The following is a 21,751-nucleotide window of genomic DNA, read 5'->3' on the forward strand; positions in this document are numbered from 1 at the left end:
TCTTGGTGCTTAGCAAAACCCTTGAGGACATCTTTGTGCAACAAATTACCTCCATGGGAAAACCAAGCCCTGAGACAGCTGGAGTCCTGTGGGTGGATATGAACTCCGGAAGTTTCTCTTCTACCTACTGCCTGGTCACAGCACAGCCAGTTTCTCTTTTCTCACTTCTTCGAGGGGTGGGTGGTAAATCATCAGGTGTAAAAAGAGGGGAATGGGGGGCCAAAAACCAAAAACAAAACAAAACAATGGATGATGGTGGGCCCAGTTCAATGGCTCAGTGGCTAAATCCTCACCTTGCACACACCAGGATCCCATAAGGGCACTGGTTCAAGTCCCAGCTGCTGCACTTCCCATCCAACTCCCTGTTTGTGGCTTGGGAAAGTAAGAGAGGATGGCCCAATGCATGGGCAACCTGGAAGAAGCTCCTGGCTTTGGGTCAGCTCAGCTCAGGCTGTTGTGGCCACTTAGAGAGTGAACCACAAGACCAAAAATCTTTGTTTCTTGTTCTCGCTATAAATATGCCTTTCCAATAAAAATAAACAAATATTTTTAAAAAGTTTACATAAAATAAAATTACAAGATATTTTGGCACAAAAATGTTTGAAGTTCGTGCATAGTTTTTTTCATGATACACTTAAAAAGATGTGCCTTTTTAGAAATAGGAAGAGTATCTTTTGTCCATTGATTCACCCCTCGAATGGCTGCAACAGCTTAGGGGTAGACCAGGCTGAAGCCAAGAGCCAGGAGTGGGGTGCCATGCCCATGTGGGATGCTGGCACCAAGGCGGCAGCTTTACCTGCTACATCACAACATCTGTCCCCATGCCACACCTTTATTTGTGAATTTTGGAGACGTCTTGCACAGTTTCTACAGTGTTTGAAGCTTCGTTATACTCATATCAGACAAAAATTCCTGCGATTTTCATGAAGAATAAAACTTCACCAACAGACAACCTGTTCCTGGCAGTTCAGATGAGCCCTTCTTCTTGCATCAAATGCCGACAGGACTGCTTTCCTTGAGCGGGCGGTTCCCCGGAACCTCGGAGGAGGAGAAAGCCAGCCAGCGCTTGAGGCCTTACCCCTGTACAAACTATCCTACCTGTTTTGCTTTTCACCTGCACAGTAAATTCTGAAATAAATCACATTGTTTCTTGTTTCAAGAGGAGCAAACTGCTTAGAAAAGTAGTTCAGTCAACAACCAAAAGCTACCTGTGCAGAACTATGTAAATCTAGGTGGCACCAATTGGCTGGGCTCACCCCAGTGGCATCCTAGCCTCCTGACTACCAGCGAGAGAACTGCTGCTCAGAGAATGGAAGTGACTTGCCAGAAGCCACACACCTAAGCAGAGGACTGCTTGGACTAGCTCAGCAGGCCCTGAACCCTGTCTACTTTCAGTGCACACAGCAGTCCGTTGCCCTATGCATGCCTGCAAGCCCTGGCCTGGCACTTACTCACCTGCAAGCAGCACTAAATTGCCAAAAGCCCTGACTGACTTGCTTTCCTCTGATCACACTGTGGCCTCTATAGGGTGTTTGTCATTTTTTTTTTCTTAAATAGAAAATTTTGGGGCTCAGCACCATGGCCTAGCAATTAAAGTCCTCACCTTGAACACACCGGGATCCCATATGGGCACCGGTTCTAATCCCAGCAGCTCCACTTCTCATCCAGCTCCCTGCTTGTGGCCTGGGAAAGCAGTCAGGGACAGCCCAAGGCTTTGGGACCCTGCACCCACATGGGAGACTTGGAGGAGGTTCCCAGCTACTGGCTTTGGATCAGCTCAGCACCAGCCGTTGCACTCACTTGGGGGGTGAATCATTGGTTGGAAGATCTTCCTCTCTGTCTCCCCTGCTCTCTGTATATCTGACTTTGTAATAAAAATAAATAAAATCTTTAAAAAAAAAAGAAAAAAAATTTAGATTTATTTTTATTGGAAAGGCAGATTTACAGAGAGGAAAGAGAGACAGAAAGATCTTCCATCTGTTGGCTCACTCCCCAAATGGCCACAGCAGCCAGAGCTGAGCTAATCTGAAGCCAGGAGCTGCTTGTGGGTCTCCCACGCAGGTGCAGGGTCCCAACGCCTTGGGCCGTCCTTGACTGCTTTCCCAGGCCACAAGCAGGGAGCTGGATGGGAAGTGGGGCTGCTAGGATATAAACTGCCTCTCAGTTGGGATCCTGGTGGTTCAGAGGTGGAAGATTAGCTAATTCAGTCATCCCACACTGGGCCCAAGTAGAAATGAATTTATTTTAGGGGGTACAGAATGGAGGGGAGTGAAAACAACCAAACAAAATAAACAACATACACTAGATTTTAGATTCTCCCCACCCCCCAGGCTGGGTTATTTCACTGTTTCCCAAACCCAGATGTTTTCATTACAACATCAGTGGGGGGTGTTTCTCTTCGATTTTTTTTTTTAATTTTCAGATTCTGCTATTTCCAAACATCTCGCAGTTATGCCACTAGGGCTGAATGTGTGGTGTGGTGCGGTGAGCTGTGCGGCGCCTTTTGAATGGGCTCCCACAGCTAACTCTTCAGCTTACTCATCTTCAAGTTTGTTCTTTATGTGGTCTCTGGCTCTTTTCAGTTGCTGTTCACAGCTCGCCAGGGAGGGAAACTGAGGGAATTACCGAGGCTGCGTGCCTCACCCCAGAAGCTGCTCCCCTTCCAGCCTGGAAGTGGCCTGGCCGGTTTCTGCAGGTCTTTTCTGGCCCAGGCTTGGGCACCGTGAGGGCCCAATGTTCAGACACCCGGAATAGGGGCTGCGGCCTGCGGGCCTAGAGAGCAGGACTGTGGCCTGTAAGGGACAGCGTGAGGGAGGGAGCCTTCCTTGGCTGCCTCGTCCCAGACCAGGCTCCTGGGTGGAGGGGCACCCTCGGCGGGGGAGGGAGCGAGGGGCAAGGCCTGGTGCAGGCAGCCACGGTGGAAGCGCAGGTGATCCGGGCTCGCGTCCGGAAGGTGGACGCAGGGCCGAGAGGCTGAGAGCCCCGGCAGGTGGACGCAGGGCCGAGAGCCAGGCTGGCCGCTCCCGGGTGGACATGCTGTGTGTGTGTGTGTGTGTGTGTGTTTAGGGGGGCGAGAACTCCAGGGCCTCCCCCTTTCCTGCCCCGTGGTCACGTGAGTTCATGTCCGAGCTTCTCGGCCACCAAGGTGGCCATGGCTGGCCTCAGAGACCGAGGAAGCATTGGGGGCTGCAGCCCCGCAGCTCCTTCCCCGAACCTATCCAAGCCTTTGGGGCGCACGCCCTCGGCCTCTATACACCCCGACCCACGTGGGGTGATGGCAGTCGGGTGCCACGCCGAGGTACCCCCAAAATTCCCACCGCGCCCCCCTCGGGCCTCGCCCCTGGCTGGCTGGCTGGCTGCCTGGGTAAGCTCCCGGAGCCGCTGCCCAGAGATCTCTGTCCGGGAAAACACGCCGCAAGTCGAGCGGAGTGACCACGTCCGGGGAGCCCTCCAGGGTCCCCAGGGTCTTCCCGCTTCCTTTTGGACCCCGAGGCGACCGGGGGCAGCGGGACGCGGCGCGCGTGCGCCAGCTGTCAAGCCGGCCCCGCCCCTCCGGGACACAGCCACGCCCCCCAGCGCCGCCACTCCCCCGGCATCGCCACGCCCCTCCACGCCCCGTGCCACGCCCCTGGCGCGCCCGGCGTGGGGCGGGCGGGCGCTGCGGCGGCAGCGGCTTCCTCGGGCCATTTTGCTGTGGAGCGACGGAGAGGAGGAGCGCGCCGCAGAGCCGGGGCGAGCAGCGGGGAGTCGGGGCAGCCGGCGGCCGTTGAGGGCAGCGGACTCTCGGCGGTCGCGGGGATCTGGAGGACGAGGGGAGCCGCCGGGGAGGAGGACTGGAGAGCCGCGCCCGCCGCGCGCGGAGCGCCCCTTCCCGCCCCCTGCACCATGAGCTGGGGCACCGAGCTGTGGGTGAGTGAGGGGCCCGGCCGCTCCCTGCAGCCGCGGCCTGGGGTCCCCGCGCGTCCCCGAGCCGCTCGGCGGGCCTGGGCGGCGGGCGGGAGGTGACGAGCCGGAGAGAGTTACTGTGGGTCTCCCGGCCGTCGCCAAGGGGGCTGCGGACCGGCTGGGGCGGGGGGGAAGCGCTAATCCCCGGGGCGAGTGGCCGAGCCCGGGAGGGGCCGGAGGGGGCGTGGAGGCCCTGGGCGCCGCCGCGGCGTCGTGTCCTCGGGCGCCCCAGCCCCGGTGCCCTCCTCCGGTGCGCGCTCCTCCGGTGACCGGTCGGGGGCTCGGGTGGGACGCAGAGAGCGGCGAGGTTTTCCCCCGGGAGGCGGGACCCCCGAGCCAGGCGGCGTGGGGCGCACGGGGCGCACGGTGGCTCTTGGGAGGGACGGGGTGGGAGGGGCGCTGCTCAGGTCCTGAATTTGAGGAGGGGGCAGGGCGGGCACTGCGGCGTCTGTGACCTCGAGGAAAGAAGGGGTGGGAGAGTGGACGGCAGCAGGAGGGGGAGTGTCTCGGGCCGGCACCCCCTGGTCCCCCGTGGGGGACAGACGTCGGCGGGCGAGGTGCTGTGCCAGTGGTGCGCCGCGGGCCGGCACCCTGGGCCTGGGTGCGCGCGCGGGTCGTGGAGGGGACGCTCTGCCTTGGCCCGGTATGGCCCCCGTGGGCTTCCTGGGGGACAGGGCCGGGCCGGGATGGTGGGTGCGGTGACCCCAGGAAGCGTGGACAACTAGCCTCGGTGGCTGGCTGCTCCGCGCCGTCTTGTGTTGGGGGGTGGCCCCCGTTTCTCCCCCGTTAAGGGTGTTGGGGTGGTGGCTGCAGCCAAGCCTGCTCACACGGGAGTAAGACGTTAGCTACCGAGATGGCGCAGCCTCCTCTTTTTTTTTTTTTTTTTCTTCCTGGGCATTTATTGTTTTTACATAACCATTTCTGTGAGCCAGCAGCAACCAAAATACCTAGAGTGATACCTCCCTTAAGATAGCTAAGTCCTCCAGCCATCCTCCAGTCCCAAGGGGACACACAACACTGCAGGCCACTGTGAGGAATGTTTTGCCTGGATGGCAAACAGCAGGTTTTTTCCCTTAACTGTTATCCTGTCACCTGATTAGGCAGGTACTTCCTTGGAGGCTTCTATCCTTTCACTGGCTTTAGCTGCGATGTGTTCCCTCCACCCCTTATCTAGGGTGGGAATAAATCAGAAGTCCTCAGGGTGGGGAGCTTGCGGCTTGAGAATGGGATTCCCGAGGGGCTGATGCGGTGGGCTGGGCATTGCCCGGTGACATGGAGAGAGCGGCGCCAGGCGGAGAGGCGGTGGCTGTGAGCACCAGAAAGGACTGAACCACTGTGACTTGGGAAGCCGAGGGGCAGGGCTCCGGAAGAGCGGGGACATCCCTGTGGGCTGAGGGCTTGGAGGAAGTTAGTATTGGACGGTGTCTGCACCCATCCTTGTCTTTGGTGAATGCTTCAAATCCTCTACATTAGAAGAAGAAAGGATATAGTTGGAACATACCTTTAAAGGAAGAGAGTGATATAGTTGAGTTTTATTTTGTGTTTTTGTCTTTTTCCCCTGGTGGATCACTTGACGAGAAAGAATGTGAATCAGTCATTGGTTCCATACAGGCGAGTGCAGGGCAGTGAGGAGTCCCGGCCTCCGCCTCGGGGTAGCTTGCTTTGACAGAAAAGAGAGACGGACCTGCCATTTTTGCTGGTTCACTCCTGAAATACCCACCCAGAGCAGGGGCTGCTGGGAGCTGTGTGTGGCTCTCCCACGTGGGTGGCAGGGACCCAAGTACTTGAGCCGTCTTCTGCTGCTGCGTCTCAGGGCGTGAATCGGAGCCAGGTCCTGAAGCCAGGTACCCCTCATGGGAGGCCAGTTCCCATAGTTAACACCACTCATCCGCCCTGTTCCTTGTTTTTGAGATAAGGAGAACAGTACAGAAAGCCTAGAGCTCTGACAGAGGCCGAGGAATGAGATTGGCTGCTCTGGTGGCCTGAGGCCAGGGGCTGAGCTGCCCGTTGGGCCGTCAGGGAAGGAGGTTTCCTTGAATGGTGGCTTGGGTAATGAGATAATGATGGGGCACTCAGGGAGGCTGGCTTGGCAGAGTCCTGCCATCGACAGAGCAAGCGGAGCTGTGGTATGGTGGCTGGGAGATCGCTGTAGCAGGTGGCTGCAGCCCCAGCAGACCTGCACGGGCACATGCTGGGGCTGACACACGTTTTGGGGCTTTTGCTGCAGTCCCTGCGGGACCTTGGAGATGCAACAGGTTTCTGACGTGCCTCCGTGGCCACATCCTGCTTTGCAGAGGGACTAAAACCGTTCCCTGCAGCCCTCCCTCTGGTTTAACTCCTCTTTGGTTGTATCAGTTCATGTTCTAGGACGTTTTTAAGAAATGGTGAGATGTCAAGGAGTTGCCACACAACCATAATAAAATGAGTCGTAAACTCAGAAATGTGTGCTAGCCTTACTGGGTAAGTTGAGTTTAATTTGGGCTTTCTTTTTAACAGAAGTTTGTGACAAAGTCTAGTGGCTGCCCTAAAATCATTTCTGTGTGGCTCTTCCTTCACATTATTTTCCATTTTTTTTAAAGATTAATTTATTTACTTGAGAAGGCGGAGTACGAGGGAGAGCGCGAGCTGGTTCGCTCTTCTAATGGCTGCAGTGGCTGGGCAGGATTGGACCGGGCTGAAACCAGGAACCTGACTCCACCTGGGTATCCCTCGTGCTGACTGGCTCCCAAGCACTTGGGCCATCTTGTGCTGCTTTTCTCAGGCACATCTGGAGGGAGCTGCATGGGAAGTAGAGCAGCTGGAACTCCAGCCAGTGCCGTCCTGGGATGCTGGCACTGCAGGCGGCAGCAGGTTAACTTGGCTGCCACACTGCACAGTGCTGGCACCTCCAAGTCAATCTGTTTTTGAAATCTTTACTGAACCACTGCGTGTGGGAGCCGCCCACCTGGGTCGCGTGGAGCCGGTTTCCTACACTGATGAAGATCTGCTTTTTCCGGGCCAAAAAAAAAAAAAAACGCAAAAAACTTTGCTTCTGGCCTGTGACATCTGGGGCCAACAAGAAGAACCAGGGTCATCCGGGGCTTAGCTCTACAACTTGTGGAAGTTGTCACCGGTCCCTGGAGAAACTGCCAGCCAACAGGTTTGTTGCCAACAGGTTTTCTTACCTACCTGCTGGAGGGAGGTGTCAGTCGGGTTTTCTATGAGCTGGCTCAGCTGCATGAAGGAGGCGTAAATCCCCTGGACAGTTAGCCTTCCTTTCCTCTCCCTGTCTTGGCAGCTCACAGATGATTCAGGGACAGGAGCCCGTGTCACTGTCGGCCACTGCCCTTTCTGCCGTGTTCTCTGTCTCGGTTCTGGGACTGATGAAAGCGAAAGTAGCCCACCACCATGCAGGGAAGGAGCGGAGAGCTGGAGGGCAGGTGGCTCATTCACGAGGGAGCCGCCCCCATCCTGCGTGTGCATTGCACATCTTTCTGGCACCTGTGCTGTCTGGGCCAGTACATTCGGCTGTGGGATGATCCGTGGCCATTGCTGGTACTGTATACTTGAGAGAAGCAGCGGTGTAAGCATTATCCCCCAACAGGCTGGGAGCAATGCCTGATTCAGTGTAGCAGTTCAATAAATATTTATTGAATGAATGAATCCTTTTCTTCTTTGAACGTGTACTTTTTAAATAGTAAGCAATTATTTCCTCTAACTTTTTTATTTGAAAGGCAGGGTTACAGAGGGAGAAGAAAGCTAAAATGCTTCCTCCATGGGTTCCCTCCAGTTGGCTGTGGTGGCCAGGGTTGGGTCATGCTGGAGCTAGGAGCCTTGACCTCTGTGTGGCTCTCCCACGTGGGTCATACTAAGGCCCTGGGGCCACACTCCACTGCTTTTCAGGAGCATCAGCATGGAGCTGGATCAGAAGCACGTAGCTGAGTTAGAACGGATGCTCACGTGGGATGCTGGTGTCACAGGCAGTGGCTTCAACCCTGTACCACAATGCAGTCCCCCACAACAACTTCCTATACTGAAATACTGGTTAAATTTTTTTTTTTTCTAGTTCTAGGTATTCTCTCTTTTTTTTTAACAACAAAATTGACCTCTCTCTTTTTAAATGTTATTTAAAAGAACAAAGTTGGAGAGGAAGGAAGGGAGGCAAAACTGGTATCTTCCATCTACTGATTCACTCCCACCAAGGCCTGCAGGGCTGGGCCAGGGCTGGGCCGGGTTGAAGCCAAGAGCTTTATCCTGGTTTTCTACCTGTGTGCAGGGACCCAAGGACATGGGCCATCCTCCACTGCCTTTCCTAGGCCATCAGCAGGGAGCTGGATGGGAAGTGGAGCAGCTGGAACATGAACCAACACCCATGTTGGATGCTGGTGTCAGCAGGTGGTGACTTTACCTGCTGTGCCACAGCACCGGCCCCACACTTGGCTCTTGTGTTTTTTCATCTTGAAGTTGTGGTCTGTAGGTAATGGCAGGTTTGGGAACATTGTCACTTCTTGTCACCACTCCTAGAGAACAAGTCACACAGTTCATCGCTTGTCTGCTGTTCTCCCTTCTAAACCCTTTGGAACTTTGAGTTTGGGGTGTACCTAGTAAGACCCATAGGGGAGGGAGTACTCCCTGAACCCCGATGAGGAGGCCAGACTCTGCTCTGAAGACAGAGTAGCTCCAGTTTAATCTGTCATCAGTACCGGTTCTGTTGGGACAAGCTTCTTCCTCAGTCTGTTCTGGTTAGTGGATGTTAAGCAGAGTATGGGCAGTCTGGCGATTCGTAGGCTGGTATTTACACATCAGCTTCTTGGCCCTCTAAGCATAATCCACAAACGAGCTGTAGGTTGATGTTCAGCTGGATGGGGTGGGGGTAGGGATGTGGTGCATGCCCCCCACCCCGCCCTGCTGTGTACGCCAGCCGGCCGTGCTGCCGCTCCTTCCTTATGCTGCTCAGAAGCGTGGCAAGTGCTGCTTTGAAGGGCTGTTTGGGCAGTCCCGACTTCCCCGCTAAAAACTAATATTGTGTTTCCTGCAGGGATTACTCATACTGGTTTCATCAACACCACCCACATTTAAAAATAAGGCTTTATTTTGACACTTAAGAAACTGCATGCTACCAGTGCACATGAATGTCCTGGAGAATTAATCTAATTAAATTCTTAGAGGAATGTGGGTGTGAAGGTTTCTGGAATTAGTGTTAATAAAGGAATATTTGTTTCCTGTTTTAGCACCATGCACTCATACTAGCTTGAGCCTAGGGATATGCCCATGTTTTTTTTTTTTTTTTTGACAGTTTCAGTCAAAAGGAGCTAAATATGTATATATATTAGAGAGTGTTTTGGAAGGACCCCCGTCTTAATTTCTGCAATTATTTGTTTGAGAGGCAGAGGGGGAATGTGTATGTTTCTGCCTAGTGGCTCACTCCCCAGATGCCCACATCAGAAGTTGACAACTCAGTGCTGGTCTCCTGTGGAAGTGGCAGGAACTGGGCCACGGGGCACGGTCCCTGCCACTCCCAGGGTCTGCCTGCAGGAAGCCGGGAGGCATACGGTGAGATACGGGCACCCTAACTGGCATCTTCACCCCTAGCCCAAACACTGTCCCTGTTTTTAGTATTAACCGATCATGGTTTTTCAATTCAGGGCAACTTTTATTTTATCATCATCATCATCCTATATTTAAAATTCTGTTTTCCATTTATGTAAAATAATAGCAGCCTGAATTGTTTAATATTGGTCATAGACTCAAACCACCACCACCACATTCAAGAAAGGGGTTGCTGTTAGCTTCCGTTTTCTTGTTGCAAACACCAGAATCCTTTTACATTTTAGTAATGGGAATTTGCTCTTATACCAACATCTAAGGCTTCAGTGTGTACAGCCAAGCAGCTGCCGCTTCCTGTTTCTCTGCCCTCTGTATGGACTCAAAGTGGAAAGAGCTTACGGTGAGATGGACGAACTCTACAGTTCTCGTGCTGTTAGATGCGCCACGTCCTATTCCCTTACACAGTTTAATCAGATCATTTCCATGTATCAAGTGCTTGTCACGGCCGGAGTGTTGTACAAAACATCTCCCGTTCAGCTTCTTTGAGGACCGTTTGTCCCAGCATCAGGCGGAAGGTACCAAGAGGTTTATCGGCAGCAGTGCCTGTGGAGGGGAGAAGAAAGGAAGCCGGCAGACCACAGAGCACACGCCAGGCCTGTGAGGTGCTCCAGGGTATAGTTGACCCATTCATGCACTTGCAGATGTGGCTGGACACCTGCTCCTCTGCCTCGCCCGTTCACTGGTCAGGGGCTGAAAGCGTATGGCTGTGGCTGCCATCCTGCTCAGTCCCTGGCTGAGAGCTGTTTGCCAACCACACTCCTTGTGGCTGGGTCGCAGGCAGTATTCAGCGCCTCTTCACATGGGCCGTGCCTTGAGCATCATCTGCTGTGCAAGGTCAGCTCGCGTTCACAGATTCCGTCCTGGTCTTCCTTCATGCTCTAGGATGCCTCTCCTTGAAATTATTATTATTATTATTAACTTGCTACCTTTAAAATTATTCTTGAATTTCTTGTTTATTTGAAGGGGTTGGGCAGAGAGGGGAGAGATCTGTCTCCTGGCTCACTTCTCAAATAGCCCAGATGGCCGGGGCTGGTTCACACCCCAAGCCAGGAGTCTGGATGGCCCTCTGGGTCTCCCACGTGGGTAACAGGGACCATCTCATGCACTTAGAACGTCTTCCACTGCTTTTCCAGACACTTTAGCCAGAACTGCAACAGGTGCACGTTAGCTGCCCTGTTAGAGAAAAATGGCTAAGCCTGCTTGCCCGCAGAGGACCTGGCTCTTGGTGTCCTCAGCCGCCTGTGGCCATGTGTAAAGTGCCTTGCTCGCCTGCAGTAGGTGTTTGAAATAGATCCTTTCATAACCCAACAAGGACTGTGGGCATTTACTGGCTAGCTACGAGTTCTACAAAATAGGTGAGGTTACAGATAAAGCTCACCAGAATGCCAGCTCAAATATAGGGTAGTGGTTTTTTCTTTTCCTCTGACATCCAGCAAGGCCCATCGTGGTTTATAAAAAGCCCCTTATTGCTTCTGCGTTGGTAGCTGAGTTTCCTGTGTCTTCTTCACTCCTGTTTCCTCCCTGTTGTGGTGAGTTTCGCTTTGTGAACAGGTCAAGGCTGCCGGTGGAGAAGTGGTGCTGAGTGCCTGGCAAAAATAGTCGTGAATGAAGCTTCATTTCAGCAGATGTTTCAGGAACCACTCCCCACCCCACCCCACGCCCACCCACGAACAAAAGGAATCTGTTTTTGGGTTTGTATCTTGCCTTGGTGGAAAGTGTTTTTAATTAAATTGAGAGAGAAAGAAAAGGAATGTGGCAAAAGTTTTCAAACTTTTGGTATTTTTAAAGAAAAAAAAAAGATGTATCTGGTTATTTGAAAGAGTTATGCGGGCAAGGAGAGATTTTCCATGTGCTGATTCACTCCCCAAATGACTGCAATGGCCAGGGCTAGGTCAGAAGTCAGGAGTTGTCTCCAGGTCTCCCATGTGGTGGCAGGGGTCTAAGCTGCTCTCCCAGGTGCAGTAGAAGGGACCTGGATTGGAAGTGGGATGACTAGGACTGGAACTGGGACCATATTGGATGCAGGTGTCACAGCCTAAACTACCGTGTTCAGGTTCCAGTCCCAAACTTGGTTCTGGAGGAACATAAGCAATATGTTTTCTTACACCTATAGCTAAAGGAAACTTGATGCCATTGTTTTTTCCTAAAAATTCTTTTACTTTTTTTTTTAAAGATTTATTTTTATTTGCATTACAAAGTCAGATATACAGAGAGGAGGAGAGGCAGAGAGGAAGATCTTCTGTACGATGATTTACTCCCCAAGTGAGCGCAACGGCCAAGAGCTCTTCCAGGCAGTGGTTCAAGGCGAGGACTTTACCTGCTAGGCCAAGCCACCGGGCCCTATTTTACTTATTTGAAATGCAAAGTGACAGAGACAGAAAGAAATCTTGCCCGTACTGGTTTACTTGGGAGCCAGACCTGCTTCCTGGCCCTCCTCCACTGCTCTCCCAGGCGCCTTAGGAGCCAGATAGAGGTGGAGCAGCCACAATGCCGGTTTTGCAACATGACACTTTTTATTATTTTTTTTCAGTTGGTGATGCTAAAATTTTATTTTATTTTTGTTTTTCCATTTTTTATTATGTTTTTGACAATCCTTCCATAGTTAATTAGGGTAAAAAGGTTCCAGGGCTACAGGAAAGTGAATAAGACTGTTATTTCCACATTGTTTCCTTCATGTATCTGAGGTAAAGGGGGATTTTAAGGGAGAAGCCCCACCCAGTCTCCCACCCACCCCAGGTCCCGGATGTGGGGCATGCTCCGAGGGTCTTGCTCAAGTGGTTTTGACAGTTCAGCAGTTGTGAATTGCTGCCAGTCTTGCCACTCCAAGCACGATGAGGTCGTTGAAGAATCCATGACTCTTCAATCTGTAGTCCATCTTAGAGTCTCCGTTTGCCCAGTTTTTCACTGCCAACATATGACTGAGGTGGTTGATTGACTTGTTCTGTCCTCTGTCTTTTCATGGTTAGGGTTCTGAGTCCGGCAGTTCGGTTGGGGAGATCCCCAAAGAAACTTTGTCTGAGGTGTTCCCAGATTCTTGTATGCACTAGCAAGGACAGGGCATGTCATAGTCCATTGCCCCGATCAGCTGGTGGTGCAACATGACACTTTAAAAAAGAAAAAAGATTTAGGAAAAGCAGATCAGATTGATGAAGAGAAACAGAAAGATCTTCCATCTGCTGGTTCACTCCCCAAATGACTTCAGAGGTCTGAGCTGAGCTAGAGCCAGGAGCTTCTTCCGGGTGCAGAGTCCCAAGGACCTGGGTCATTCACCACTGCTTTCCTAGGCCATAAGCAGGGAGCTGAGTGGGAAGTAGATGAGCTAGGATACGAATTGGTGTCCATGTGGGATCCCAGTGCTTTGCGAAGTGAGGATTAGCCAGTTGAGCCACTGCACCAGGCCCTGCTTGAAACATTTAATCGATTGTTTTATCTTACCAGCTTACCTTGGCATTGATTTCCTAACAACGATAACTGACAAATTTGAAGCTATTAGCATTAGGACATGGACGTTTCTGGCAATATTTGGGCAAATACATTTGGATTTTATGAATATGTGTGTGTATATAATAAAGAGTTTTTTACCATGTGTCTGCACTTTTCTAGCTTCAGTTTTACTTCTGTCAATACAGGTTATCTATTTGATTTTCAAAAGCCTTCAGTGTGCACGTGAGAAGATCTATCATGTCACTTTAGGTAGACTGAGTCCATAGTAGAAGGTTCTGTTGGACCAGATCGGAGACCCAGCCCTTAGGGTCAAGTACTTCCTGCATGTCTGATTGCTGAGACCAAGCATCTGCTTGGCAGCTGTTGGTAGTTAGGCAGAATACAAGAAGACAGAAGTAAGACGTTATGGGTCAGTATGATGAGCTCCTGGAGTGGGGGGAGGCCAGTAGGGGAAACACGTCCCGGAGTTTAGCTAGAGGACCGGCAGGTGCTGCTGGTGAAAGGGCCTGGTCAGGTGACTCCAGAGTCCTCGGTTGAGCAGAGTGCCCAGTGGATTCTGGAAGCAGCCCGCAGAGGCGTCCAGGCTGGGTTCCTCCGCCTTGAGAGCTGGTGAGATGCCCTTGAGTTGCCAGAAGCAGGTGGCTGCGGTGCCCTCACAACGCAGGCTGTGTCACAGGAGTGATCTGGCAGCCCAGGTTCCTCTGAGGGGCGGGGACCAGAGCCTCACCCTTCCCAACATTTCTGTGGGTCCAGGTAGGTCAAAAGAGAGCTGCAAGAGCTGTGAGCTTCTCGGGCTGAACGAGGGAGGCAGGCACGCCGTTGGCATGGGAAGGCAGAGGAGGGCCCTGGGAAAGTACAGTAGGAGGGTCTGTTGGTTGTGGTGCCAGGCGTTGGACATCCATGCGTCGGAAGGTTGTTCAGGAGTTGGAGGAAAATGTGCACTGTGGAAAGCATGTCATGAATCCCGGAATTTTTTGCACCAAAATAAACGAGTTTTTCATTCCGGTGGGTTTTTATTTTTTTTCCCACGGAGTTCCTGGCATCGCAAGTAGGTCAGCCCCGGGGGGCTTTTTGTTACCAGCTGGGCACAAAGCCCAAATCCACTGTCCCTCCCCATCTTCCCTCTTTCTGCTTGGCTGGTGCAGCCCAGAGAAAGTTAACAGGGTTGGCTCTTTAAGTTTAGCAGATTTAGTGATTTCCCACAAATTCCCAAGACCGATGGACAAATTGTAATTGTGCATTCTAAGCCAGGTGGAGGGCATCGGCTTGTGGAGATGTTGGCTGTTTGGTCTCCCAGCCATCTGTTTGTTGTCTGCCTACACAGGCACTGGCAATTTGGTTTTCTGAGCTGTCTGCCTTCTCCCAATGGGCTGAGCTAGGCATAAGACTACTTTTACGTCAGGTATCCTAGCCGAGTACCAAATCAAAGCCGAGCTGGAAGAGCCAAGGGGCTGCTGACAGCGTATGGCGGGTACCTTCGACTGCCCTGTGCAGGCGTGGACAGGCGGCACGGGAGGGGTGGACTGGGTGATTGAGGTGCCAGTGGCTCCCCCTGTCAGCCCCTCCTCCTCATGCAAACTGTAGCGTAGTTGCTTAGGAGTTGAGGATGAGTTCCTCCCCCACCCCTGTTGTCCACTGAGCCTTGTCATCCTCAGGATTGCACTCAGTACCTGGGTTGGATGTGGGGTGTTTGTTTCACCGCTTTTCCACATTTCCCAAATTGTTAGTATTAGTTCATGTCCTTTTTGCTTATTTATTTTTGAGCCACCAACAGTGTATTTGTCTTGGGCCACCAGGAGTGGCCGCTAGCCTGGCCATCGGCTGCCGCCTCATCCCAGCACAGCAAGTTGGCCTATCTTTATAATGGATTTAAGTTCTAGCAGTATTTTGGTGTTACCTCCTTGCCACATTGTCTGCTGACAACTGATGTAAATATTTAAGGTCCTTTTTTAGGATGGATGGATTGATTTGAAAGGCAGGATATCAGAGAGAGGGAGCGACAGAGATCTTCCATTGGCTGGTCATTCGCCACATGCCCACCGCAACGAGGCTGGGTCAGGCTGAAACAAGAACCAGGAATGCCATGCTGGTCTCCCGCGTGGGTGGCAGGAGCTCAGACACGTGGGCCATCCTCTGCTGCCTCCTCAGATAGTGACGCAGCTTGATGCACCGTGTGGGATGCTCCTGTCGCACGTGGTGGTACTTAACTGACTGTACCACGACATCAGCCCTTTGGGTTTTTTGTTTTGTTTTTTCTTCTTTGGGTTTTTTTAAAAAATGATGCTTAGTTGCAAGGTACTCAGATGAGCGATTCTTCACTGACTTCCTTTGAAAAATGTGGTTGGCAATGTTGTATGTGCCAGGCATTTTTCTGGGCAAAGATCAGTGACCTAAGCATGGTAAAATTTTGCTTGTCTCAGGGTATTTCTAAGTGCATCAGGGAGGGTTGGCAGTATTTGACATTGACTGTGATGCTGGTTAAGAAATCTGCTTCTGGGCCTGGCGTGATAGCATAATGGTTAAAGTCCTCACCTTGAATGTGTCGGCAACCCATATGGGTACCAGTTCAAACGCCGGCAGCTCCACTTCCCATCCAGCTCCCTGCCTGTGGCCTGGGAAAGCAGTCAAGGACTGCTTTGGGACCCTGCACCCGTGTGGGAGACCCGGAAAGAAGTTCCTGTCTCCTGGCTTTGGATTGGTTCAGCTCCAGGCGTTGCGGCCACTTGGGGAAGGTCTTCCTCTCTGTCCCTCCTCCTATCTGTGTATCCTGCCTTTCTAATAAAAATAAATAAGTCTTTGAAAAAAAAAAAAAAGGAAAGAAAGAAATCTGCTTCCCACCTGGGTTGGGTTCCTGGCTCCGGCTTCCTGTGATGCAGTCCCTGGAAGGCAGTGCTGAGGACTGGAGGGAGGGGGAACCCTGTCCTTCGGGGTTTTTCTGTGGAGACTTATGAAAATGAAGTGTGGGAACCCCCTCAGGCTTCCTCCCCGAGGGCCTGGGGCAGGGCCTTCTGACCAATCTCTGAGAACCAGGAAGGAGTTACTTGTAGGAGCCTTGGAAGCAGGCCAAGATAAAGCCCACCTCACGTTATGGCTGTGGCTGGCCGCCGCCCCTGGGTCTTGGAACGCTGAGGCTGCTCCACAGAACAATGCGCCACTCAGAAGATGCTGCCACATTCCTGGCATTGCACGGAGCCCTGCTCCTGTTACCCCTGTGCCAAACAGGGGAGATAGGCTCTTGGCAAGAGTTGCCGGGTCACATGAGCACCTCCTCTTCTGTATCCTCTAGGAGAGTGGGAAGATCTGGTTCTGCCTTCTAGTTCTGCCTTCTGAGCCTTCCCTCGCTCCTAGGATTGTTCCATTTCGCTCTTCATCTCTCCCCTGAGAGCATTCAGAATCGCTCATATGGCGTCACCAAGTAAGTGGGATTATTGGAGAACTTGACTCTGGGTGTGCCACAGATCCATTTGGCAGGCCCCATCACAGTGTCTGTCTGTCTGTCTGTCTCTCACACACACACACACACACGTTATTATGTGTTACTTCCTCACGTCTCCCTCTGTGTGGTGGGAGGGGCCTTGCAGCTCTTCTCCCCGCTGGACCAGGCCAAAGTCTGTGACCCACGGGAGCCTGTCTTGTGAGGCAGCATCACATGTGTGCCATGTACCCTGGCCCTGATCCCTTGGGATGCTTCCTCTGGGAAGCCAGATGCCATACTGTAAGGAAGCTCGCCCTGGCACCCTAAGAGAAGCCAACTGCAGAGGTTCCTGTGGACAGCCAGGTGAGGTCTCAGTCAGCTGTCAGCATGAGCTGCCAGGCATGCCAGCACACGGCTTCTAGGTGCTGCTAGCCTCCAGAAAGTACACCCCTCTAGCCTCCAGACTTCCCCAGGAGAGGCCTTAGCCACCATGGTGTGTAAAGAGGTTGTCCCTGCCCAGTTCCTGACCCAGCATTGAATGGGTCTTTCTTGCCAAGCATGGGGGGTTGTTTAGTACTGAGATGGCGATTGGACTAGCATCCTGGGCTGCTGCGGCAGATGGCAGGTGCATCCCCTCTTCAGTTCTTGCAGGACAGGGCTGCCATGTGTGCCGTTTCAAACATGAAATAGGATAATTTGGTCGTGGGGGGAATGAATGTTTAGGATGTGACATTGGGAAGAGGCCTCTGCCGGGGTTGCCTTCTTCGCAGGTGAAGCAAGCGTGGGAGAACATTGCGAGTTACCAGAGAGGGTGGCTATTGTGCTGCAGTAGGCCAAGCCAGGGCTTGGGACACCCACGTCCCAGAGCGGAATGCTTGCTTTGGGTCTTGGCCGCTCCACGCTTCTGATCCAGCTCCCTGCCAGTGTGTCCGGGTGGGCAGCAGATGCTGACCCAACTGCCGCCGTTGTGGGAAGCCCAGATGGAGTTCCTGGTTCCTGGCTTTGGCTGTTTTGCTGGTGTTAGGGAAGTGAATCTGCAGCTGGAAGATGGATCGTCCCTGACCGCTTCACCTTCTAGATACTTACATAAATGCTTGAAAAAGAAGACTTAGAGGGAGGAAAACCAACCTAAACTCCTTAAAATAGGTGTGTCTCAAGGTTCTTATCATTGGATGTGACAATTGTTATTTCATGGACAAAGTGAGGTTTTAGTTTCCATTGTTGTCACAGCCATCAAGTCGCAGCTCAGGACATTTCATCACAGTCCTCTTTGCTAAGAAATGTTCTTGCCATTTCCCCTCCTTTAAATTTCACTTCCTCTTTGAAGTATAAGCCGTATGTTAATATGCTTCACACATGTTGCTCTAAGGAGTAGGAAGTAAAATGCAGACTTGCTGCGGCTTTAGCCGTGAAGTAGCGCCCTGCTCATGTTACCAGCGCACCTGCTGCTGAAGCCAGCAGGAGGGTTACCTAGTTCCCTCTTGCAGCAATGCTGTGGCCTCTCCACTCCCTAGGTAAGATACAGAGGCTACCAAGTCTCTTAAGACTGTACATTTCTCTGTATTTATTTTTTTTAAGCTTTACTTACTTTATTGGAAAGACAGATTTACAGAGAGAAGGAGAGACAGAAAGATTGTCTCTGCACTGGTTTACTCCCCAAGTGGCTGCAATGGTCTATGCTGAACTAGGCTACTGCATCAGGCCCAGAGCTCCTGATTTTGCCTAGTGGCTAAACCCTCACCTCGCATACACCCGGATCCCATTTGGGCGCCGGTTCGAATCCTGGCCGCTCTACTTTACTTCCAGCTCCTAGCTTGTGGCTTGAGAAAGTGGTGGAGGACAGCCTAAAGCCTTGGGACCCTGCACTGGTGTGGGAGACCCAGAGGAAGCTCCTGGATCCTGTCTTCAGATCAGCTCAACTCCAGCTGTTGGGGGCCACTTGGGGAGTGAATTAGCATATGGAAAATCTTTCTCTCAGTCTTTCCTTCTCTCTGCAGATCTGCCCTTCCAATGAAAACAAAACTAAATCTTTTAAAATTTTATTTTCATTTTGTTCAGCAAACCCAGAGATAGAGAAAGATCTTCCCATTGGCGGGTTTGCTTCGTATATATGTCTACCATAGGCAGGGGTGAGGCCAGTCCGAATTCGGATTCCTAGAACTCAGACTGGATCCTCCACGTCGGGGTAGGGCCCAGGTGTTTGAGCCAGCGTCTGCTGTGTGTTCCCAGGAAGCTGGCTCGGAAATGGAGCAGGCAGGATGTGAAGTGGCCTGTCATGTGAGATATCTGCACCCTATGCCGTGACGTCACAGCTGTGCCACGTGCCCACCCAAGGCTGTTTATTTTTAACATTCGTATGTCATGGAGCCGGACTGCGTGATTCCTATACTGTTATTAAGTGGCTGAGTCATTTTTGGGCAAGTTGTTGGACCTCAGTTCCTTCAACTGGGAAGTGGTGGTCATAGCAGGGGCCACTTGGAGAAGGGAGTCCATGAGGACATGGCGCAGTGAGTTAGTGACACGGTCAGCTGCTGGAGTGTCGCCCTTCACTGTTCCCGCCTGCGTGTGCTGAACCTTCCTTCATGCCTTCAGTCCTGTGTCAGGAAGAAACAGCATGCGCTTCCTTGCTAGAAGTACTGCAGAAGCGGTCTGCAGAGGGCTGGCACAGTAGAGCATGGCGTGTTAGGCCACCACCCACAATGCATGCAGCCGCTAGAAGTAGGTTCAAGTCCCAGCTGTCCCACTCATATGTTCCAGCTTCCTGCAGTTGTGCCTGGGAAAGCAGTGGAGAATGGCTCAAGTGCTTGGGCTCCTGCACCCACCTGGGAGGCCCAGGGAGGGTTCCATACTCCCGGTTTCTGCCTGGCCCAGCCCCCCTCAGCCATACGTCCCTTTGGGGAGTGGACTAGTGGTGGGAAGTTCTGTCTGCCTTTCAAATAAACAAATATTTAAATTGGAAGTGACTGATGAAGCTGGGTGCCAAGTACGTTGGGAGACCTCAGGTGCCTTGCCTGCCGATGCTCTAAGGCATTGCGAGGGCCAGCGTCAGCTGACACCGATGCACTTGTCCTACAGTGGGATTCCTAGTGGACAGAGAGTCCTGTGTCCCTCGGTCATGATCGAGTGCTGCTAAGGCTGGGCACTCTGGAGAGAATCTTCCCTGGAGTTGCCACACTGTGGCTCAAAGACATGCCATCCGTGTCGGCAGGTTTGTAAAGGGCACAGCATCCAGAAAGTGACACAAAAATAAACTCACTGAGCGTGTTCCGCCCTTCGTCGTCAGCCACAGGTATGTTAGATGCCTCGTGTGCCACTCCACTGGCAAAAATGCCCCGGATCATGTTGCCCGTTGATACTGTTAGACTGAGAGGCCAAGAAGGTGCACTGAGCCATAGATTGTGTCTGCAGTGACCTCATCGTGCTTGGAATGGCGAGATTGGCAGCAATTCATAACTGTTGAACTATCAACAGTTGAACATGCCCAACATTGGGGACCTGGAATGGGTGGGAGGCCGGGAGGGGCTTTTCCTTTTATCTCCCCATTTACCTCAGATACAAAAAACAAAAAACAAAAAAAAAAAGAAAAGAAAAGAAAAGAAAAAAACCCAATGTGAAGATAATAGTTTTACCCTCTTTCCTGTAGCCCTTGAACCTTTGTGCCCTAATTAACCATGTAAGGATTGTAAAAAAAAAAAAAATCTTAAAAAAAAAAAAAGATTTTGTCATTGTGGTAGGTTGGCAAGTGGGAGCTGTGAGCTGCGTCATTTCCAGCACAGCTTTTGAGCGCGAGTGCCTTGGCGAATGAGAGGATCTCACCCTGCCTTGGAAATGAAAACCTGGCTGGTGACTTCTTTCTTCCTGGGCCTGGCATGGGCCTGGTCTGCAGTGACTGTGTGGTGTGTGAGTGAGCACGTGGAAGGAGCAGCCCGTGGAGTGAGGACGAGAGCCCAGGAGAGCAGTTGAAAGAGGATGGGCAGGGTGCAGACCGATTCCCATGCCAGCTGGTAAAAAGCCAAAGTTACTGCACAGGTGGGTACATGAAAGATTGAGTGTACAGGGTCCTGTGTGTGACACAAAGATCTGTTCATTTAAAAATGAAGTGTGTGTGTGTGTGTATGTGTTGAGGGGAGGGGGCTGGGACAGCTCCGTGTTTGGCCTGAGATGCCTGTGGCCCATGTCAGAGGGCCAATAGCTTTGATGCCCTGGGAGGCAACAGTGACAGCTCAGGTGACCACTTTCCTTCCTGCCACCTGCTGCTAGGTCTGGGTTGAGTTCTGGGATCCTGGCTGTGGCCTGACCCTGCACCCTGTTCACTCCATGGGGAGTGAGCCAGAGAATGCGTGCTCCCCTCCACCTCTAAATAAATACAGAAATAAACAAGTAAACTGTGCTGTGGCCGCTGGCATCCCATCTCAGACTTACCAGTTCAATTGCTGCTACTCCACTTGCGATGCAGCTTCCTGCTTATTCACCGTTGGGAAGACAGCAGGAAACGGTTCCCAGCTGCTGGCGTCCCTGCCTCTCATGTGAGAGAAGCAGGATGGAGCACCTGGCCTAACCCTGGCTCTTGGGGCCATTTAGTGGGGAAAACCAGCAGGTGGAAGATGGATCTTTAAAAAGTCAAATAAGTAAAGGGCAAGGAAATGAAAGCTGACAGGTGCCAAGCAGCCGAGTCGTCTGCTTGGGCTCTAGAGTTTAAAAGCCACGTAAACGCCGTGGGAAACAGCTGCCTCTGAGCTCTTCAGAAGGGTCCCCTCTCCTAATGAGAGCACGTGCTGTTTGAAGTCTCCCTAATGATGTGCCAGGCCTGCAGGTTCTAAGGGTGTGTGAGGAGCCGTTTAAACAGAGGCCCCTGACATGAAACCAGACTCGGGATTAATGAGGACTCATTCCCTCTGTGAATTCTTCCCCAGCAAGTCAGGCGGCAGGCTGTGCACCCAGCCCAGGTTTCCCAGCTTTCATGTCCAGGCGGCTGCTCGGAGGTGTCCTTCCTCCCGTAGCTTTTGGAAAGCCGCGCTTTGGCATGGCAGTAGAATGGTACTCACAGGGGGTTGTTGGAGCCTCAATGCTGTATGCCTTCACTGCAATTGTAGTCTAGGCCTGAAGACAACAATTTGGGTTGATTCTTTCTTTTCTTTTTCCTTCCCCCCCCCCCCTTTTCTTTCACTGCTGTGAAGTTACTTATCAACAGTAATCACTTTGCCTGTGTTGTAACTCACTTCCACAAGCACACATTGTGCAAGGCACCGAAAGCTGTGTACCCTGGCCGACGGAGGGCAAGCTGCCAGACGAATGGCTGTAAGGTTACCAGGGGTTGGGTTTCTAGAAATTGTTAGACTGGCATTTTTGTTTGTTACCTGA

General features: G+C 52.1%; 1 protein-coding gene across 8 annotated transcripts in view; it reads left to right on the forward strand.

The window, feature by feature from the left end:
- The first annotated feature begins 3,691 nt into the window (after positions 1-3,691).
- The window catches only part of FNBP1 (formin binding protein 1), a 103,621-nt gene continuing 85,561 nt past the window's right edge, over positions 3,692-21,751 (forward strand). For 3 of the 8 annotated variants that reach the window (XM_040963323.1, XM_040963327.1, XM_040963329.1), the window contains exon 1: positions 3,694-3,909. In XM_040963323.1, coding sequence (XP_040819257.1) covers positions 3,886-3,909 — 24 coding nt within the window. In that variant the 5' untranslated portion in view covers positions 3,694-3,885. Of the gene's footprint in view, positions 3,910-21,751 lie in introns of all 8 variants that reach the window. The other 5 variants (XM_040963324.1, XM_040963326.1, XM_040963328.1 and 2 more) reach the window with 3 other exon arrangements.

This window comes from Ochotona curzoniae, unplaced genomic scaffold, assembly GCF_017591425.1.
Source record: "Ochotona curzoniae isolate NIBS_2020 unplaced genomic scaffold, NIBS_Ocur_1.0 scaffold_3208, whole genome shotgun sequence".
Lineage (NCBI taxonomy): Eukaryota > Metazoa > Chordata > Mammalia > Lagomorpha > Ochotonidae > Ochotona > Ochotona curzoniae.